Genomic DNA, 19,726 nt, shown 5'->3' with positions numbered 1-19,726 from the left:
TTGCAACTGTGGATTTTGGTTCCTTACCTGCAGTATTGCAGGATGAGGTTGGTATCTGCATTAGGGTGTTGAACCAATGTCCTGAGAAGCTCTTTCTTCCTTACTGAGGGCATCCTGAATATATTCTGGAAAGAGATCTACGGGCAAACAAAATGCCCCTTTCAACGTTGCCCGTGTTCAGCAAAAATACCTTAATGACAACGCCGTTCTGCATTCTGACCCATAATTTCAGGTCTCCAGCTACAATTCTGGAGGCAGTGATTAACCGTGAACAGATTTTTACCGTACGCGCGTCTTGCCCTCTCCTGTTTCTTTGGTGTAACTGACAATACAGATGAATGGAGCAGCAGAACAGGCTTTTTTTTTTTAGTATGATAACAATGTGTAGGTAAAGCAGTTTCTGCAAAATCCTAGGGTGGATGTGAATGACTGAAATGACACATTCACCAACCTTTTATTCCAAACTTGAATATTTAAGAAAAAGGGACTCACCCCAAGCTTTCCCAGCTTCATGCCCCATTCGGCGTCGGTGACTAAGTCCCCAAATCCCTTCTTTTCCTGGGTGTCTCCGTAGTGAAGAGCTAACTGTGATCCCACAAGAGCAACGGCCTATTTAGGGGGAGAGAGCCAGTTTGGTGTAGTGGTTAAGGCAGTGTTCTCAACCTTGGCGACTTTAAGATGGGTGGACTTCAACTCCCAGAATTCTGGGACTTGAAGTCCACCCGTCTTAAAGTCGCCAAGGTTGGGAAACACTGGGTTAAGGCATCAGTCCAGGAACTGGGAGACTGTGAGTTCTAGTCCCGCCTAGGCACGAAGCCAGCTGGGTGACCTTGGGCCAGTCGCTCCCTCTCAGCCCTAGGAAGGAGGCAATGGCAAACCCCTTCTGAAAAAAAACTTGCCAAGAAAACTGCAGGGACTTGTCCAGGCAGTCTCCGAGAATCGGACACGATTGAACAGATTAAAAAAAAAAAATTACAGGGAAATGGCACCCGTGGGCTTCCAGATCAGCATTGGACGGCAGGCCCTGAGAAATGCTGACGTGCCTCAACCCAGAGGCCAGCAGCTCTGTGGTTTTGGGAACAAAAGGCTTCATGACTTACCAGGATCTTCTTGTAGTTCTGCGATGTTTGGTTGATGATGTCCCAGAGTTTTCCAAATATAACTGCTTTGGGTAAGAGGGTGCAGTAGCCGAAGGCCAGGTTGTGATCCACTTGGTGACCGTTGAACACCTGTGCAAGCAAATCCAGTTCAAAAAGAGGCATGTTTCCAAAGGACGAAACGATCCCGCTGAACTCTTTGCTCGCTTGCTCCCAGTTGGGCACGTTGCGCAGGCTCACCTTGTGCAACAGAGCTGTCACAATGCTCTGGATCGCTGATGTCGAATTCTGCACCACTGCCAGGAGGAACCCTCGAGCCTCCTCTAACATCTTCTGGTCATACAGCTGATGGGCACGGAAGGCGGAACGCTGTTGTTGCTCTGAAGGCAACGTTCATCCCATGCCCAGCCCTGCTCCCTTTGGGACTGTCCTTCCCCAGCAGGCCCAAACCTTTTTACTCAGAGTGACATCCACGTTGTTGGAAATCATGTGCTGAAACAGGGACCCGAAAGAGGAGGAGACCAGCCCTAGAGCCAGCTCGTACTGGCTACATTCCTGGAGGCTGTTCAGCAGGCCGGAGATCGCGTTCTTGCATAAACAGCAACGGTTCCTTCCTGCAGCAAGGAAAAAAAAAAGAAAAAGGAACAGTGTTATAACACTAAAGGGTTGGTTTGTGCTGGACTGTTTGCATCTGGAGGTTGACAACCAGCGGAAACAACCCACCAAAAGAAATCTTCAGCAGTCAGTGGCCAGACTCCAGCCTCCAGTGACCCAGTATGTGGTCAGGAAATCAAGACTGTGGTAGAGGAGGAGATGTAACTGCACTAGGAGCCACAGACCCCAGGAATATTGGTTTTATATTTCTGGAAAGAATGATATCCCATGTTGTAGACGAGAGCTCTTTGGGTGCTAATGGACCTTTAGAAAATGAGCCGTAATTTGACAGTGGAAGAAGTAAAAGAGGAAAGGATCCCATCCATATCACCTCCTTTGGAGCCAGCTGTGCGAGTCAAGGACTAATTAAGACTCCCAGTAAACTTTAATCAGTTTGGGGCGGAGTGGGTTGCACTAGACAGCTCAATCTACACAATCCCATGGTCCTGAAATACCTTGTTCGAATGGACAATATGCCAAGCTGGTAGATTCCAGAGGATAAACTTTCCATTCTGCAAGACAGGAGAAGTGCAACTTGTAATCCAATGCCTCATCTATGGAGGACATTTTACAACACTGGTCGGCATCATCTGGGTGTGAGGTGCTTGACAATTAAGGTCAAACTAATGATAGTTTAAACAGGCTTAGCCAAGGCGTCAAGGGCGTGAAACTTGAAGGAAAGGTGGAGAGAAGGTTGAAGCTACCTGCCGGAGGCACAAGGGAAGACGCAATTTTGTACACAAAAGGAAGCACAGCGGGTGGGTCCAGAACTGCCCCATCTTCAGTAAAAAACTCCTCAAACGTCCATTCTGCGTAAGGATCTTTATCGGTGCCAAGATAGGTTGCCTAAACAGAGGAGAACATCCCTTTTGGGTCAGGGGTACCTAAGAAGAGACCAATGCTACAAGACGCCACTTTCCTTTTTTATTCCAAAGTATGAAGTTGAAATCCTTTAAGGCACAACTCCCGAGAGAAGCTTCTTGGTGAATACAACAAAACTGGTTGTGTTACCTTTGGTATAAATCCAAAGTCTTCCATTTGACATTTTGCATAAGTTTCATGGGCAAATGAAGTGTATTTACAAAACTCCAATATATCTAGAAAAAGATCTGTGAAGAAGAGAAAAGAGGAATGTATTTTCTGACAAGGAAAACTTGCTGTTGTCACCCAACAGCAATGGGTTAAATTTTATCCCGATGCAAATATAATTTTAGGAGACATTGAGCCAATATGTGCTAAGTTAAAATGTTCTCAGCAAAAGCAGATCCAGAAAACCCACAAGTATCCATGTAGATTTATATGGCTAAAAACCAAGGGACATCTGGGTCCCAAAACAGACCAAGATTTTGCTATTGGGGATTTGGCTACTGAATTATGCTTTTAATCCTACCAAATGAGGAAAGTTATCCAAGCACACTGGGATAAACAAAATGGGATTTAGAAAAAGCTTTATCACCAAGTTGTATTCAATACGCTTCCCTAGAGTGGCTTTATTTTTGAGACCAAATATATTTTAATGTGCATTATCCCCACGTTGGTCCTTTGATTAAGGTTAAGGGGGAAAAGCCATCAACATTTAAGCATGTTAACTGTGATGTCATTATTTAGACAGGATTTTTTTTTCTTTTCCGGAACGTAACAAGCGAAGGTATTTCTAATTACTTACCAGGACTGCAGAGTGTAGCTGCTTGGCAGGCCATCTTGTTGATTGTATCTGGCAGATTGACTCCTCCTGGCACAACCATAGGAATGTTGGACCCCAACATATGACAAAGCTTTTGAGACACTAGGAACAACAGTTGTCCTGCCTCTTCGTTATGGTGGTATTCATAAAAGTAGCTTAACGGAATTGGGAAAAAAGGAAGGAGTTGAGCAAAGGAAATCCTAGGTGCATCGTCAGGATGATTAACAATAAGCAAACTTCCAGACTTATTGATACTTATCAAGAAACAGACTGTTACACAAATGTTTTTTTCCTTCACCTGCATATTTGTAGTGCCTCCTCAACCTTTCCGTTCTCCAATGCTCGAAGGGCCAACTCTCTCCCCATTTCAGCTTCTGTCTTTTGCAGAAGGAAAGCCAATCTGTAAAGTCGAATCTGAGTCAGCTCTTGCTTTACGCTGGGATCTCCCGGCTTGGTCTCCCCCTCTTGCTGATTTGTACGTCTCCTCGTTTTTTCATAGGCTTGAATGCTGTCTTCAAGGAGCTGAGCAAGTACTGAGGGATCGCAATAATCTCTGACTGAAATGCAGATACCAAAGTTCTCCTAAAGAGAACAGACAAAAGAAAACGGCGGAAGCATGAAAATTGGACAAAGTCAACCTTCACAACCATCATTAGCATAGGAGATGGACATTTTTCCAACTTTCAACAGGCATAGGCGATTAAATGTCAGTTCAGATACCCATCTGGAAAATGTGGGCCGCAGGAGCTCACGCTATTAGGCAACCAGATCCAGTACTCTCTCCTGATAGCAGTAACTCTCCAAGAATTCAGGGAAATGCTTTTGCAAAGCTTGAAATTCTCTACATCCAAGAAGGTCTCTTATCTTAGCCCTGATCAAGTCTTCTGAACAGCAGCCCCCTCCTCTAATTCTCTACCCCCAGGAAATGAATGGCTTGTTTTAATGCACAGCTATAAAGAGTCCCATCCGTAATTAGACTGAGTCATTGCATTTCTGTCAACCTAGACTGCAGCAGAAAGCTGCTTGCAAGACGTTTCCAATGCCACATTATTCTTACCTGCAGAGTTACAAGAACTTTAAATGTTTTTAAATCTTTCTCATACTCTTCTTTCTGCAAAGGATTTTCTGTCCAAAAAAGAGAGAAAAAAGCAGGGGACAGGATAAATAAGAAAGATTACTGAATTGCTTTTAAAAAGAAAAAGAAAAATATAAATCATGCAACATTTACCTTTCTGGCAACCAAGCAGGAATTTGAGAATTTCTACCAGAGCCTTTTTTACCTGCAGGTGCATCTTCTGCTGGCGATACAAATTGAGGCAACATAAGGAGAGAAAGACAGAAGAATGATTCCTTTACCCTCTGCACAAAAAAAAAAAAAAAAAAGGCCAACAACACAACTGTTTTCAGCAAAATAAACTTGAGTAAACGTAATCTGCGTTTTGCCACACTAATAATGGAGAGAAGATTGTTTGACCACTGCTTTGGGTCAGAATTTAATGTTTTCCCATCAAAGTTGGGCTTTGATGCAAGACCTCACCCTCTTTGCGAGCACAGTCTGGTGTTACCCCCCGTGTATGCGCCGACTCTGGCAGATGATGAAGCCTTTAGAAATGTGGCCCTTGACCTTAATAAAGCTCCCCACCCCAGCTTCAGCTCTGTATTGGTCACAGCTATAAGAGTAATTGTGGTGCTATCAGTGGGATTTTCCCACCCCCATGGAGATGACCTGTTCTTCACCGTCGTCTGTTTCGTTCTCCAAAGCAATTTTCCCCCAAATCAAGGTTCTCTCAGCAATTTCCACGGCTTCAGAGAGAGACAGAGACTTCAGTAGATCGATGACATCTTCCCCCTGCAAAGCACATCCCAGGATTACTTCCAGCCATAACGTCACAGACGTTTGATGAATATTAATTCTCGAACTACTGCTTCTACCGCTGAGTGACTTCATCTCAAAAGGAATATTTCTGCTGCTCTTGGTTCAGAAGCAGGATAAGGGTGGCTGAAGTTGGGTCCATGGAACGTTGCTTGTGCAACCTCACCCCCAGGACAGCATACTCTCATACTAGGCCACAAATGACCCATCTGACCCAGGAGCACCAACATCTCCTCAACATCTCTTGAGGTTTCTCCTTCCACTTCTCCACTTGGACCTGAGTGTTTTAGAGCCTGGGCTGCCGACAGCTGTCAAAGCAACCAGAACTCTACAGTGGTGGTGGTAGCTCTTTCCACACCCTCTCTGAAGATGTAGGGACTTTCTGCTGAACCATTCTGTGGTCAGTTTGTGCCTGTGTTGTGTGGCTTATTTGACAAGCGATGAAGCAAGTTGTGGCTTTGTACCCTGCATGGGCCTAGAGAAAGAGTACCTCTTTCCCCTTGAGCTGAGCGTTGTTAATACCATGCATTGCTGTAGAGCACCCAGTGCCCAACATGATTTGAAAAAACATGCATTTTCTCTGCTTACTGCATTTGAACTCAGTGCTTTGACATTAAGCCCACAAGCCTTTTTGGACTCAATCCACACCTTTCCTTTGTCAATAAGATCGGCAATCTTCCAAACGTAGACCTCTGCAGTGGGTAACATATATGCCTCTGTTATTTTCAGAGCATCTTCCAGAGCAGAAGGCGTGTCCTGTCTGAGGATGTACTTTACCAGCATCTGGGAAAGCCAAGCATCAGGTTAATGTAGTGCCTTCCTCATTCCTTGGCTTGGCTTAGACAAATGGGACGTTTCTGAACTTTTACCAAGGGGCACAGGCGTGGCTTACCAATATCATCGTCTTATCATTCAGAAGGTTGGTGTCTCTTATTCCATAGCTCCGCAAAAGCTTCTTCATTTCCATCAGTCTGTAACCTTCTTCAAGGAGCTTCACCCTGCAAGAAAGAACAGCTCCTTTTACAGGGTTGCTTTGGGCCACGGAAATTACGATCTGAGCGTCAATGAGGTCTGGCCACCCATCAGACCCAGCCCTTCTTGACATGTGAGGGGTAAAACTCCTGCAACGGGTTTTAAATGACGCAGGACCACTGGCTGTCCCACGGTCCAATAAGCCAAAATTAACAGAATGACGCAATTGGCCAGGAGAGTCTGTAGGCTACTAGAATGAAACATCGGTGGGACACTGTTGTTTTAGCATCCCTGGGTCTTCCAAGCTAAGAAGGAAGCGAACACAGTTAACATAAGCCTGTCAGTAGAAATCCCCTGAAATCACAAATCATGAATGTTAGAGTAGGCAGGGCTGCATGTTTAATAATCTTTTGTCCTGTGAGGGGGCTCCCCTTTGCAGAGAAGAATCACTTTTCTCATTAACTGGTGCATCGTTGGAGGTTTAAAACACCCGTTTCATAGCATGACTTGGAAACGGTTCTCTTCCGACTTGGAAGGGAAGACCTCTCAAGGCTGCAGGCCCTTCTCCTGATTTGTTTCAGCCCCTTAAGGGGATTTGCCCATCCTTCTCTTACTTGGCGTGATCCATGCCCAGGTATTGCCGAACTAGTTCTTCCACACCTGGGCTCCAGGGGACCACGGCGCTACGCATTACGGCCAGCACCCCTTCGAAGACCAGCTGGAAAGAAAACCGGATCATTACAGGGCTAGAGCATTTCCCATCCTGCCATTCCGAGTGACCAGATGATACTTTGGCCCCTGCCTCACTCCGCACCTCTACGTTGGACATGCAGCCCAAGACGGCGATGGCTTTGGCTTCCCACGTCGTGTCGAAAATGGACGTAGACTGCGTGCAGTAGCGTCGCAGCAAGTCCTGGGTGGCGAAGGATTCAGAAATCGGCTAGTTAGTTTCGGAGTGGAAAGGAAACAACAGAGTCGACCAGGATCAGGAGCTTGCCTGTACCTTTATGTACTGCAGGAGGATTTCATCTTTTTCCAGATTGTGGTGACGCATGTACGGTTCGATGTACTTCTCTAAAGCGGCCGGAAGTAGTTCTGCTGCTGGAACTTTGTCGAGCATATAGAACACTATTGTGTTTGTGTTTTCCTAGCGGAGGGGGAAATAGACCAGGAATGATAATGTGCAGCAAGATAAGCAGCACCAAGTGGATCCGTTTGGTAGGATCACAAGCACAATTCTGCTTCACAACTCGGTGTCTCTCAACCTGGGCCGCTTCAAGCTGTGTGGACTTCAATTCCCAGAATTCTGGGAGTTGACGTCCACACAGCTTGAAGCGGCCCAGGTTGAGAAAGATCGCTATAATTGGTTCTCTGCTTTTGTGTCCCATTCTCATTTCAAGGATTTGGGGATAGCGTAAACATTTATCTTGTTTTATCCCCAGAGCCATCCATGAGGTAGGCTGGTGGGCTGGGCACAGTTTTAAGGGTCAACAGAGGTTAAAATCTTCAGCCTGAGCCCAGCAACATGATCCTGCTTATCACCCCAACTGCGAAACCCTTTTACAGACACCCCCAGACCCTCTTCCTACAAATGTAGGCTCGATGTCGGGGTTTTTTTCCCCTCCTACCTTTTCAAAGTCACAGAGAGCTAGCCTGCAGTTGTATTTCCTGTAGAGATCTACCAAATTCCGTAACGCTCCAACCAGTTCCATAAGACGACGGATCTCCTTGTCATTGCTGTCCTTCTGAAAAACAAATACACAAAAGTGCCATTTTTGAGAGGCAAAGCTTTCCCTGGGCTCTTTGTCTATAATTTAACTGTTTAGAGGTTGTCCCAACAGAGCAAGATTAAAACGTATTCAGCGGAACAAACGACTGAAGAGGGGAGGGTTCTAGGCATCGTCCCAATATGGTTTTATGATACGTACCAGAAAATCCCAGTGGGAGAAAGACGTCAATCCAATCTCACCTACATCTTTGCTGGTGAAAAGCACCTGCGCCATTTCAAGTCCGTTTTCTGGCCAGTTGGCCTGTTTTGAAAAACGAATCGTTAGTCACCTTTTGGATGGCGAAGCAATGCTGTATCTCAAGGCTTGGGGGAATTAAAACGGGCTTACCTTGTCAGTTAATTCGAGGCTTCGAGCACGTTCTTCCAACCACTTTGCTATTCTTTTCTGAAAAATAAGTACCAAGCTAGGCTACGTATTAATCTTACATCCAGTGCCTGGAAGCAAGATCCCTGAGGTCTCAGTTCTCCATGCCTTGGCCCACTCAGTTACACAGAAAAACATCAGATTTGGGGGAAAGAATCCTACCCACGGACATCTTCATCTCATTGCTTAACAGACAGCAGAGAGGACAGAAAATCTACCATGTCTTCAGCAAACTTGCCCACATTCAATTTTTTTTGAACAATCTGTGCGCATTTCCCTCTGTTCATCCTCAGGGTTTTCCTTGATCGCCTGTTGGATCTTACCTGTCCTTGAGGTAGGACCCGCCTTATGAAAGGAATGACAATTTCCTTAAGCCACAAACACAGCTCTTTAAGAGGAAGAGTCACAAGGAGTGAGTCAATCAGGTCATCCAGCATTTCCAGACTAAAGCTTCTTTCTAACTCTGCCTGGAGGGGAAAGAGAGGTGTTCTCACAACCAAGAGACTGAGAATTGGAGTGGCCACAAACGGCTTAAACGTGGGCAGGAAAAGCTGGGCTGGGTGAGACGGGGGGGCTGCTGACTTAAGTGTCCTGTTCTCACAAAAAGCCCATTGGGAGAAGGGATGGGTGCAGAAACAGAAACCCTCTATAAAATCCTGAGACCGACCAACCTCCAATATGGAAGACGTTTTAGATGATTTAATGGCCATTAACTTCAGCATGGAACAAATACACTGGAAAGCCATTTACCTGATGCCTTAACCAGAGATACTGGGCAGAACTGAGGTTTCCTCTTTTGAGCTGTAACAGAACGTGGCCGAAGAGGTTCTTATTGTTGAGGAATTCAAACCAAGCCATTCCGCTAGGGAAGTGAAAGTGCCGTGGTCAATGTTCTGTGGTGCTGAGATGCGCAAACCCAGACCTTAAGAGGGAGCCGTTATTTACACCCAGACACACCCAGAGACCCCACCGGCCAACCTGTATTTCTCTGGCCCGAAAGCCCCATAAAATGAAGTCAGTTTTGCCTGTGTTTGCAGCACCTAGGGAAAAGCAGAAAGATCGGTTTGAGGTCTGAAAACTCCTTCAACGATAAACATGCCAGAAGCAAGCACTCATCAGAAAGTTCAGCGACAGCTCCTGAAATAAAACCCGACGCCTGAACAGATCTTGAGAACTGGAGTACGGTACTTTTATCTCGTCTACATTTATGATCCTGCTCCGAGACGAACTTTCTAACAGATCCAGCCCCAAAGCCCAATCATAATTATTTGTGCAAGTTGGGTTCTTTTTACCTCTGTAAGGAGCGAGGCAGGATCCACGTTCAAGAGATGAGTAATGGCCCCATCTTCTTTCTTTAGGATCTGAAGTGGATATGGACAAAGCTTCGTCAGTTTGTTATTCGGTGCCTGGAACACACCCCAAATCTCAAAGACACTGAAAACTGAGATCCTGGGTTCCATGAAAGCACCCACCGAAACCTACCCTCATTCGAGCATAATCCAGCATTTCCTGAGCTGTATCGTATGTGGGCCAAGGCGTATTTATGCAGTACTCAACCACAAATTGGTTATCCTATCGAGAAGGAAATGAAGAACAATTTTTGAAAGGGCAGTACAGTCAGTCAGTCCCCCCCTTCCAAACAGTAAACATTTATATTTGCTACGCACGTAGGAAATGGCTACCTTTATTTTATTCAAGGTTTCCTTAGCTTGAGGCACAAGTTCTAGCCAGGCTGATTGATCCTCACTGCCAGCAGAAGCCAACCTTTCCAAAATAGTGTTTGCTTTCACTTTGTAGACAAGCTGTATTTGTTAAAAGAATCGCGCAGGACATTAAAAAGCACTTGCTTTGTCCTTTCAAGCTATTCCTTCCCCGCAGTGTTCAGCAGGGACCTCTGGGCTAGCCTAACATCCTCTAAATGGAGTATTTAATTTGTTTTCTACGCCATCTATGTGTTGATGTCCCTTGCCTGCCATAAGGACATCACTGTTGATGCAAATTACCTAAGTTGCACAACTTGCACAGTGATATCACAAGATGCATGACGTCACTTGCCCCCCCTTTCCTCCCCAGCAGTAAGTGACAGGGAATTATTAGCAGTCTTTTACCTCAACTTCCAGTCCAAACTGAAGAGCGAAACTCTCGGCCACAGGGAACTGGTGCTTGTGCAGCAAGCGGCTTAGCCTGAGGAGGAAGATACGGTGAGGCGGGATGCCCCGTTACCAATCCTTTTACGTCAGCAAGGCGAGATCTCTCCAGCTCATCTTTGCAGTTATTCTGCCGTGCAGTTGCATGGCCAAAACGTAACTGGTCTGGCTGGGATAAAATTCTGCTTTTCAGCATTGCAACATACAACCTTTGAGCAAGAATTGTTGAGTCTCAAACCCAAAGGCTTAGCGATGACCATTGTGCAAGTGGCACATGGATCCTTGCTTTTCGGCCAAATAAAATTGCCTAGGACTTTTAATCCTACCGGTTTCAAAAGGAAGAATGCTGCATGGACAGGAAATCTCTCCAATGAAATCCAAAGGACTTAAAAGTTGCTGGCTTTCACTTAATTATGGCCCAGGGCTCACATCTGACATCTGAGCAGTGCCAACAGCCAAAATATACAGTCACCTGTTCTCAGGTAAGGCTTCTGTTAAGCTTCTTATTAGCAGGAGTGAGACCGGATCAGTCGAAGACCTAGAAACGAACACTTGGTTAAAAATAGAGCTGTAGCAACAATGGGAAACACAGACTCATGTTTATTTCAAGAGCAAACTTACTTTTGGTTGTTTTCATACATTCCCTCCATAAAGTAAATTGTATCCTGCGGGATAAACAAGGCTTAGAAGGCATGTGGCTCCTTCTGAGTCACTTTAATGGGATAATAACCAGCTAGGTGGTTTATCACAAAGCCATTGGCAGACAAACCGCAGCGTAGCACAGTATGTGAATTCAAAAGCCCACAAGCTGGGATGACCAGGCAGACCGATTTGAAAGCAGAACAATTTGGCTGGGCAAAACAGTGATTTTATTTCAAATCCAATGCAAGTTCCCCATAGAACTGGTTTCCTGTTCACGTTTCCTCACCCACTGTTTACTGAGCATCAAAGATCAAATACCTACCGTATTTATTACACCCTGAACCAGTGTGGAAGCGGGAGTGACTTCCAAGGCGTAGAGCTGGTGCATGGCAGGCAGTGAAAAAACCACAATGCTCTTCATCTAACAAGAAAGGAAGATCGTAAGAAAAAAGCCCTCGCTAGGCAGAAACGCTTTTGTAGTCAAAGGTCAATCAGGCTACACGGAAGAAATCTTTGCTAAAGGCTAGAGGGGAGTACCTGTTCGACGTAGTCCGGTGTTGTCAGGGCAACCAGCTTAAGATTGGCAGTCCCCAGTCTTGAGAGAGAGGAGAAAGAAAGGGGGAAAAGCATCCAGTGACCATTAAAGGTTGCAGGTCCGTCCCGTCTAAAGCCATTTCCTTCTTAGTGAGAAGCTGATCGTTGAAATGAGCCAGGCCCCCACCCAGGGAAGGCTGACATTTTTCACAGGCCTCTAGACAGAAGGCTCCGCAAAGTCTTTCTGTGTGCAGTACAGGTAGTCCTCACTTAACCACCACAGCAGGGTCTGGAAAACAGGTTGCTAAGCAGCGTGGTCGTTAAGCACTTACCACATGACCGGACCCGATTTTACGACCATTTTTATGATGGTCGTTAAGCGAATCCAGCTTCCCCAATGGACGTTTTTTGCAACAGGTCTGTGAGTGCAGGTCATGAAGCGCTTTTTCCGAGGCTGTCGTAACTTTGGACCATCATTAAATGAACGGTCATTAAGCAAGGACTACCTGTATCTAAAGGAACTCCTTATGGGAGATGGGGTGCCTTTTTATTCCTCCTGCTGACATTTACGGCCTATAGGAGAAAGAGAGGAAGAAGGTCCGAAGAGCACCCTTTTGGCCTACGCTTCTCGCGGGATGCGCCCTGAGGGGACAGTTTACCCTGCTCCTGTGGAAAAATCTGATTCTGAGGTCAAAAGAAATTCTTCAATGGGAACTAAAGGGCAGTCCCACGTCAGAGTAAGCGAGTGGATGTCCCACAAGGACAGCACGTCCTGCAAGAAAGAAAGGAAAAATATTTTGACATTTACATGGTATAGCAAAAACGGTTTGCCACAAGCATATAGGTTTGGGCTACTTAAATTTCTCATATGATGAAACCAGTGGTCTACTAGCCCAATGCAAAAGTCATCAGACTATTTATTCACAGAATAAAACTACAAATTTTTAACCATTGCCCTTCTGGTAAGAAATTCAAGGCCAATGACGCCAACTTCACTCTCAGGATCTGTTAAAAGATCATGAAGATTAAGATCCTCCATCAGCACCTTTAAAATGTTAAAAGATCAATCTTTTAAAATGAAAACTGGCCTCTTTAAAACAGGAGGTAAACAAGAGATCACCAGTGATTTTTAAAAAAATAAATATTAAAATAAAGGACACATTTGACTGAAGGTATCTTGGCTGGATGCTCCATTTGCATGGAGGGCCTCTTTCTCATTTGCAACGTGAGCAAACAGAAGTAGCATCTTGGCCAAACAGTGGCTTACAGGCATTTCCATAAAGAAGCAGAAAAGAAAAAGAAGCAGATTCTTAAATTAGCCAGGGTCCTGTTTCATCTAAATTAGAAATCTATGATTATCAGCTTCAGCATAAGCATTAAACAATGCATTCTGATTAGTTTAAGATCCCTGGCTTGCTCCAAAGCTTTTAACCAGAGTTTACTTGTTTAGATGCAGTGAGAAACTATGGTTAAAGACATCCTAGGTGAATGTAGCTTGTGTTAAGCAGCACTATGCAAATATTAAAGAGTTTTTCATGTACCAGTGATGATTAAGTTTAGCTTGCTGAAAGCTGTGGAACAGAGCTTCTCCACAAAGGTATTTCTAAAATAAATGCAAGCATACATGCCTCATTATCTAGGACGAACAGCAAGTTCTCCACAACTTGAAGCTTCTTTGCAGCTGGAGAATAGAACAAACCATTAAAAAAGAAAAGATACGTTTTGTACTTAGAAAGCCAAGTATTTGAAACGTGAACTGTAAAGACTCTAAGGGCAGCGTTACAAATAAAGATCATGCTAATAGAGAAGAGCTTAAAAATGATGAGCGGATCTACTAAAAGTTAAAGAAACATACGTGGGGGCTTGGGGATGGGAGGAAAGGTGCTTTGCCAGTCTTCTAGCAGTGAAGGAATATAAATTGTACCTTCCTTATCCATTCTCTAAAATTCCCAGACTTATCCCTCCCATGATAATTGAATTTTTAAAAAGCCAAAGAAAAACAAAAGTAACAGCTTATTATCATAAGCGTTATATTAACGAATACAAGCAAATAAGGCATTTTAGATAACTTTTGTCCCTTTAAACAAGTCCCCCAAACTTTGAAAAATCTAAACACTCCTGTAAAAATCTGTAGGCCTACAAATGTCAGAAGCTCATACCTTTAATCATGCTTGAATCAGCAACATTTTGAATAGAAACCAGCTTTTTATTAGGGCTCACCTCCCATACAGATATTGCACAGTCACCAACGCCCTTGAAGAAAGCAAACATTGATATCAGAAACCCACACATTTGCTTCAAGGCAGGAGTTTGCAGATCAGTCCAACTCCTGTCCATTCTCAGGTCAGCATCTAAAAGGTGATATCCTTAGGCCACAGATCCTCAAGACGGGTAGATCCGAGTCCGATCAAAAGGGCTAACTTTTCCTACTCTGAATTCAGGGCTAAATGCCTTGTAGAAAGCTGCTGCTCATACATACAGCGTTTAAGAAGCGGACTGTAATTTTGCCGCTTACTTGGTTTTTGAAAAAGAAAGAAAAACAATTGGGGGAGCTGCTTCGGAGAGGCACAGAAAAAAAGGCTTAGGTCGGGCAATGCTTTCTAAAGAGAGTAAATGAGTTTCTAGGACGGAATGGGTGATAATCTCCATGCTCTTGAAAGAAAGCCCACTGCCCTGGAGAAACCCACAGGAAATTTTACCTTAAGAAGCATTCAGATAATGTTTTTGTTACCCCTATTATCAGACCAAAGCTGTTGGCGGTGTCCTTCGTCACAGAAGCAAGGCAGCCAGCGGTGTGATAACCTTCCGCTGAAATGAAACATGCTTCCACCTGGCTTTGTAGCTGGAAGACAAGACAGCCGTTCAGATTGTCTAGAAACCGTAACTGAGACTTTAGGAGATGCGGTAAGGTCCGGTATAAGAACTGTGAGGTTCCTCAACTCATCTGTTAAACTTAGGTGCACATAATTTATTTTTCAAGCAAGAGGCATGTCTGTGCTGGGTCTAAACGGGGCATGCTTGGGCCTCAGCAAGTACCGTCTGAAAAGAGAGAACGCCTCTCAAGTTGGCGCTCGGCCTCTATTTTTATGTGCGCTTACCTTGGCAGCGCCTGGCAAATCGGGTCAGTACAAACCGTTTTTGAATTGCTGCTCAAAAAACGGCCAGGAGTAGAGCTTAGCTTGAAGGAGATGCTACCATATATTTTAAGGTATGATATGCCTGGCTTTCTTCCGTGTGGGGCACGTGGCAGAAGCCTGTAAAAAGTTTCCCTTCCTGGAATTAGTCAGACCGAAAACAGCTGCTATTCCAAGGCTTAACAGGCCAGAAGGAAACAGGGCAAAGAAGGTTCTACCACAAAGAAGCACGAATTCATCTGCAGAGCCTCCAAAGCATATACAAGAAGCCACTGCCTTAGTGGGGAGTGGAGGAGAAAAGGGAGATCTAAATTTGGAAAAGGTATCGCTCTGGCTCTGAACTGCACTCAGGTTTTTTTTAAGCGAAGCACACAGTAATAACAATCAAAAGTTTCAGATACCTTCTTTGCAGTACTGATGTCCATTTCGATAATTGCTGCATAAAGAAAAACATTTGTATTTTATCAGAAACGCTTTAGAAAAACAAAGGTGTTTTTTTTGGGGTAAAGTTTAGTCATCACATATTTGTTCAACATTTTCTTATTTTTACTTCACAAAACACCCAGAAAAACACACACAGGCTGAATCACACAACAGGCTCTCGCTCAGCAGGATATGCGAATGCAACTGCCACCAGCCCTATCTGCAATATTCAGATAATCGATGTAAGACGTTTATCGAAAATACGAAAAGGAAAGTTTCATCTCTTAACGTCCAGTATGCCTGGAATCTACACAGGGCCGGCTTACCTTTCTGAATGTTGGCAAGTGGAAGATGCATGATACAGAAAAAGCCTTTGTTGGTCAGAATAAATGCATGATAGTTACCTACAAGATAACCAGAGAAAGTATCAAGCAGCATTGCCAATCCAGATCCTCCGACTACGTACCTCTGAGTCAAGGAATACCCTCTCTCAAACTGTGAACAAGGAATGAAAACAAATCTACTCTGGCTTCCTTTTAGCACTGAACAAGGGCAGAAAAGTGGCACGATGTAGTTGGGTACCTAAGCAGAAACCCAATTTTAAGATTCACAGAACAAAGCAAGAAAATGCTTATGAGCTTCTTCATGGGCCGAATTCTGCGGTGTGACCACCGTGACTTACAAAGGATATTTTCGAAGTACCAATCTTACCTTCAACAGAACTGTCCATTTCTAGAATAAGATCCAAAAAGGCCTTTTCATCTGAAGAACTTTGAACTAACCCCTAGACACGGATTCACAAAAAAAGCATCACTGTAACTACAGGTGGTCGTTGGAAGAGGGTTTAAATAATGATTTTATATGTCTTCGTATACTGATAAAGACTGAACGTTTCAAGTGGATCTGGTGCAGTTTGTGTGAAAAACTGAAAAAATCTTCAGAGAATGCACAAACTTGAGGGTTCACATTTTCTACTTCATCAGCACAGGAGCATGAAGAGAAGGGGAACACTTTAATTCCATTTTCAACTTGGTTGTTATCGTTGTGGTTAAAGTTAACTGTGTTTCAGAGAAAGAGGTCTGCCACAAACATCAGTGAACGACCTCAGCTTGTTTTGTTTCCGCAAGAAAAAAACCAAAACTTTTAATCTCTTTACAAATGTGCTGAAAGAGAAACAGGATTAGGGAATGTGTGAGCTCAGAACTTCCACACGTTGGGCTAAAACTGTAGCTTAGCATTATGTATTATTTCTCAAATGCAAGAAGTTCCATTCTTTACAGGAAGAGGCAAGAAATAAGCTACATGCCTTAGTTAGCACGGTCTGCTTTGAAGATACTTGAATCAGGTGCAAGTTCCCACTTCTCTCGCCTGCGACAAGGAATTGCCCTTCTTGACACAAGCCAACAACATCCACCTCTGTTTCTGAAAGGTTAAAAAAGCCAGTTTACTCTGAGCAATGATCAGAACCCCAAAGAAAACAGTGCAGTACGGTACATTTAAAAACAATCACAGAATGACTAAAACATACCCTAGGAAATAGCGTGACCCCAAAACATTCAATTTCACCGTTGTTCAACAGGGCATTTTTAAACAGTGATCCCACATCATGATTTGCTTGCCATGCTTCACTGAATAAGCCAGTGGCTGAATTTACTCAGCCATAAACCAGTTTGCAAACCACCAGGGGTATCCGCAGGGTATGCTTAAAAAAAGCCAAAAGGCAGATGTGACGGTGTGATTGAAGGCTAGCTACTATCTTGACTTTTTTGACCATACCCTGCAGATACCCCTGCCACGGTGACAAGGTTAACACAACCCCGTGCTAAGTCAAAACAAACCACATGATTTAGTGGCAGGGTTCAAACAACAACTCAGTTTTGGTGAACAAGACACAGAGGTTGTGCTGAACCACAAGCTACCCAACCTCATTTTCCCCTGGTCTAGCCTGTTGTGCCCACCCTGTTGTCGGGTTCATGAGGATGCCAGGCTGCTCTGTTCCCAGGTAAACAGGACAGGAAAAGAATTTCTAGCAGGGCTTCAGTACTCTATGTATAGATTCTTAAACCGCAGTGTGATATTCCAGAAAGAAGACGGAAAGGGTGTGATGCTGAAAGGTTTGAGTTCATGCTTTATGAAGTAATCCCAAAGACCTCTTAGTTTAAGACTGCGCAAAGTTCAGAGCTGGAAATCAAGCTGTGGGCCTCTGTGCCTCCCTAGAAGTTGAGCTCCCAACTCCAGTAGCCACACAGCCTCGGGGGAAGAGGAACAAAAACGGCAGTCCGCCCCCACCCAGAGAGCCATAGTTCCTGGCTCCAGCTGGAAACTCACCAAAATGAACAAACATTTGAAGGGACTGACAAATATTGTCGAGTACCACCACCGTTCTGTCAGCCACCAGAACACAGCCATCGTTCAAACTGTAGGCATTTAATTCCGGGTTAGATAAAACCTGATCGATAAAAAAAGGATCCATCATAATAATCCACATGGATTGAAAAAACACATAAGGAACCAATGAGATTCGCGTTTTTGTGTGTCTACAGGTTAAAACAAAAGAACTGGTGCAGCTATCAACAACTAGTATGCACTCAATTTTCTATGATAGAGGTGTGAGCCAATGCATTTCCTCTTTATAGTAGCCACTCCGGTTAGTAAGGCTGAGCAGTGTTTTGGATTCAAAAGCAAAAGGGACCTCGCGGCACCCCACCCACACTTGCCGCAGCAAATGTATGTTTTCCTGGGGCAGAGAGTGACCACACAACCCTGGGGAAAGATACAGAGGCACTGCATGCGTGTCACAATTCAAGCCTTGTGGTTTGCCACTGCACCCAGAGCCACTGTGATGGGTCATTAAGGTGATCCTACCTTTTGGGACGAGGTTATCTTTGCCAGCGTCCTCATCTGATACAGCGCGCTTCCACATTCTTGCCTGGAATGTACGTTCAGCTGCCCACTTCCCGTATCGTCACTTGTCAGAAGCTCGATGTCGTCCCACATCTTCGGAGGAAAACTTTCTGTCTGGCGAACGTCGGAAGACAGACAACAAAGCGACAAGGTGCATTAAGGTAAAATCATCTCTCACAGCCTTTAAATGGCGATTTGAGTTTGGAATGCCACACGTTTAATAGGGAACCTTTTCTCAGTGCAAGAAAGGACTTTTTTCACAAGCAGTGCGCCTGGCTTTCTAATTCTCATCATGCTTCAAGAAGCCCACTGACAGCCTAATCAATATTTATGGGGGCACAGCCCCTTTTTCTTGGCACTCAAGGAAAAGCTCAACTCAAGAGCTCAACTTCTCTAAAAATAAAAGCTTTTTCCCCTTCTTTAGCTCATACATCAGTCTACTTCGCAGAAAGCACAGCATCAGGGATACCTCCCCAGCCGCTGCATAACAGAAGTGCTTCATCTTTAACCTGCAAATAAACACATGTACGAACACTCAACGGCCACTGGCAACAATGACATTTTTTCTGGGTTGCACCTCTCTTAGCTAATCACGGATTTTTGTAAAGTAGGCCGTTTAAGCTTTTTGATTATGATTTTTTACATCAAACCAAAGGACAACCTATGAAGCAAAACATACGTGCACATCCCAAGGTACTACATTGGTGGGGGGGAGAGATGATTTTGTGCAGTCTCCCCCAAATGCCTCCCCGGTGGGCTGATCATTTACTTTTTGGCAAGACACTCGCCAGGCAGGCAGACATCCAACTGGTCTCTTCCCCTGCGCTGGGCAAAGCTTCACCTGTTGAACTCCCACCTGTCAGCCAGCTCTTAAAGGCGTCTGGCAAGAGCAGCCCACCGGCAGGATAATTCTATCAGTTGACGCCGCTCCCCGGCCTGGAAGGAGGCGAGAAAGCCGCGCCGATGTTCAAACGGACCTTTTGATTTGGCGGGAGTTTTCCCTGCTCTCCGCGGGGCGGGGCACAGCCGGCTACGGCGGTCCGCGCGCGCCAAACTTCCTCAGTGAGAACGGCGGCCCGCAACCAGGCCGAGAGATAGGAACAGTGCAGAGGTGCCCTCTCCGCTGTGATTCCCCTGATTTTATGGGAAGGACGCCTGGGCGCTCCCCGCAAGCTCTCGGCTGGTCATTCAGCTCCCATTCCATTAAACGGGCAAAACTGAGGAGGACTGGGCGCAAGAGGGGATAATGGGAAAATTAGTCCAGCACGCCGGAGAGGCTTGCTTTCGTCCGTTTATTATAGCCACTAAGAAAAATTTTATTGTAAACCGCCCAGAGTCCCTCTTCTGGGGGGAGATGGGCGGTGGCTAAATATGAGTAATAATAAAAAAAAACGGGAAGAGAAAGATCAAACCATATTTTTGCTTTAAAAGCTACCGTTTCTTTTTCATTGTGCAGGTGTATGACCCCAGCCGGAAAACCATAGAAACAGCTAAAGAAGAAACGCCACC

General features: G+C 44.8%; 1 protein-coding gene across 1 annotated transcript in view; it reads right to left on the bottom strand.

Annotated features, from left to right (window-relative positions):
• The window catches only part of KNTC1 (kinetochore associated 1), a 31,702-nt gene extending 12,559 nt beyond the window's left edge, over positions 1-19,143 (bottom strand). The window contains exons 1-43 of the mRNA XM_063315958.1: positions 19,059-19,143; positions 18,179-18,331; positions 17,642-17,762; positions 16,620-16,735; positions 16,025-16,097; positions 15,640-15,717; positions 15,292-15,326; positions 14,488-14,598; positions 13,916-14,009; positions 13,385-13,437; positions 12,416-12,528; positions 11,760-11,817; positions 11,545-11,643; positions 11,202-11,245; positions 11,053-11,118; positions 10,542-10,617; positions 10,116-10,235; positions 9,916-10,005; positions 9,726-9,794; positions 9,412-9,473; positions 9,184-9,295; positions 8,757-8,900; positions 8,398-8,454; positions 8,209-8,310; positions 7,909-8,025; positions 7,284-7,427; positions 7,095-7,193; positions 6,895-6,998; positions 6,201-6,306; positions 5,957-6,091; positions 5,162-5,284; positions 4,664-4,730; positions 4,493-4,560; positions 3,734-4,017; positions 3,418-3,590; positions 2,763-2,860; positions 2,456-2,597; positions 2,207-2,263; positions 1,548-1,711; positions 1,338-1,442; positions 1,101-1,229; positions 493-609; positions 28-137 (exon numbers count right to left, since the gene is read on the bottom strand). Of these exons, the coding sequence (XP_063172028.1) occupies positions 28-137; positions 493-609; positions 1,101-1,229; positions 1,338-1,442; positions 1,548-1,711; positions 2,207-2,263; positions 2,456-2,597; positions 2,763-2,860; positions 3,418-3,590; positions 3,734-4,017; positions 4,493-4,560; positions 4,664-4,730; positions 5,162-5,284; positions 5,957-6,091; positions 6,201-6,306; positions 6,895-6,998; positions 7,095-7,193; positions 7,284-7,427; positions 7,909-8,025; positions 8,209-8,310; positions 8,398-8,454; positions 8,757-8,900; positions 9,184-9,295; positions 9,412-9,473; positions 9,726-9,794; positions 9,916-10,005; positions 10,116-10,235; positions 10,542-10,617; positions 11,053-11,118; positions 11,202-11,245; positions 11,545-11,643; positions 11,760-11,817; positions 12,416-12,528; positions 13,385-13,437; positions 13,916-14,009; positions 14,488-14,598; positions 15,292-15,326; positions 15,640-15,717; positions 16,025-16,097; positions 16,620-16,735; positions 17,642-17,762; positions 18,179-18,310 (4,367 nt within the window). The 5' untranslated portion in view covers positions 18,311-18,331; positions 19,059-19,143. The remainder of the gene's footprint in view (positions 1-27; positions 138-492; positions 610-1,100; positions 1,230-1,337; positions 1,443-1,547; positions 1,712-2,206; positions 2,264-2,455; positions 2,598-2,762; positions 2,861-3,417; positions 3,591-3,733; positions 4,018-4,492; positions 4,561-4,663; positions 4,731-5,161; positions 5,285-5,956; positions 6,092-6,200; positions 6,307-6,894; positions 6,999-7,094; positions 7,194-7,283; positions 7,428-7,908; positions 8,026-8,208; positions 8,311-8,397; positions 8,455-8,756; positions 8,901-9,183; positions 9,296-9,411; positions 9,474-9,725; positions 9,795-9,915; positions 10,006-10,115; positions 10,236-10,541; positions 10,618-11,052; positions 11,119-11,201; positions 11,246-11,544; positions 11,644-11,759; positions 11,818-12,415; positions 12,529-13,384; positions 13,438-13,915; positions 14,010-14,487; positions 14,599-15,291; positions 15,327-15,639; positions 15,718-16,024; positions 16,098-16,619; positions 16,736-17,641; positions 17,763-18,178; positions 18,332-19,058) is intronic.
• Positions 19,144-19,726: the final 583 nt, after the last annotated feature.

Source organism: Candoia aspera, chromosome 15, assembly GCF_035149785.1.
Source record: "Candoia aspera isolate rCanAsp1 chromosome 15, rCanAsp1.hap2, whole genome shotgun sequence".
Classification (NCBI taxonomy): domain Eukaryota; kingdom Metazoa; phylum Chordata; class Lepidosauria; order Squamata; family Boidae; genus Candoia; species Candoia aspera.
This window is presented reverse-complemented; position numbering and strand designations above follow the sequence as displayed.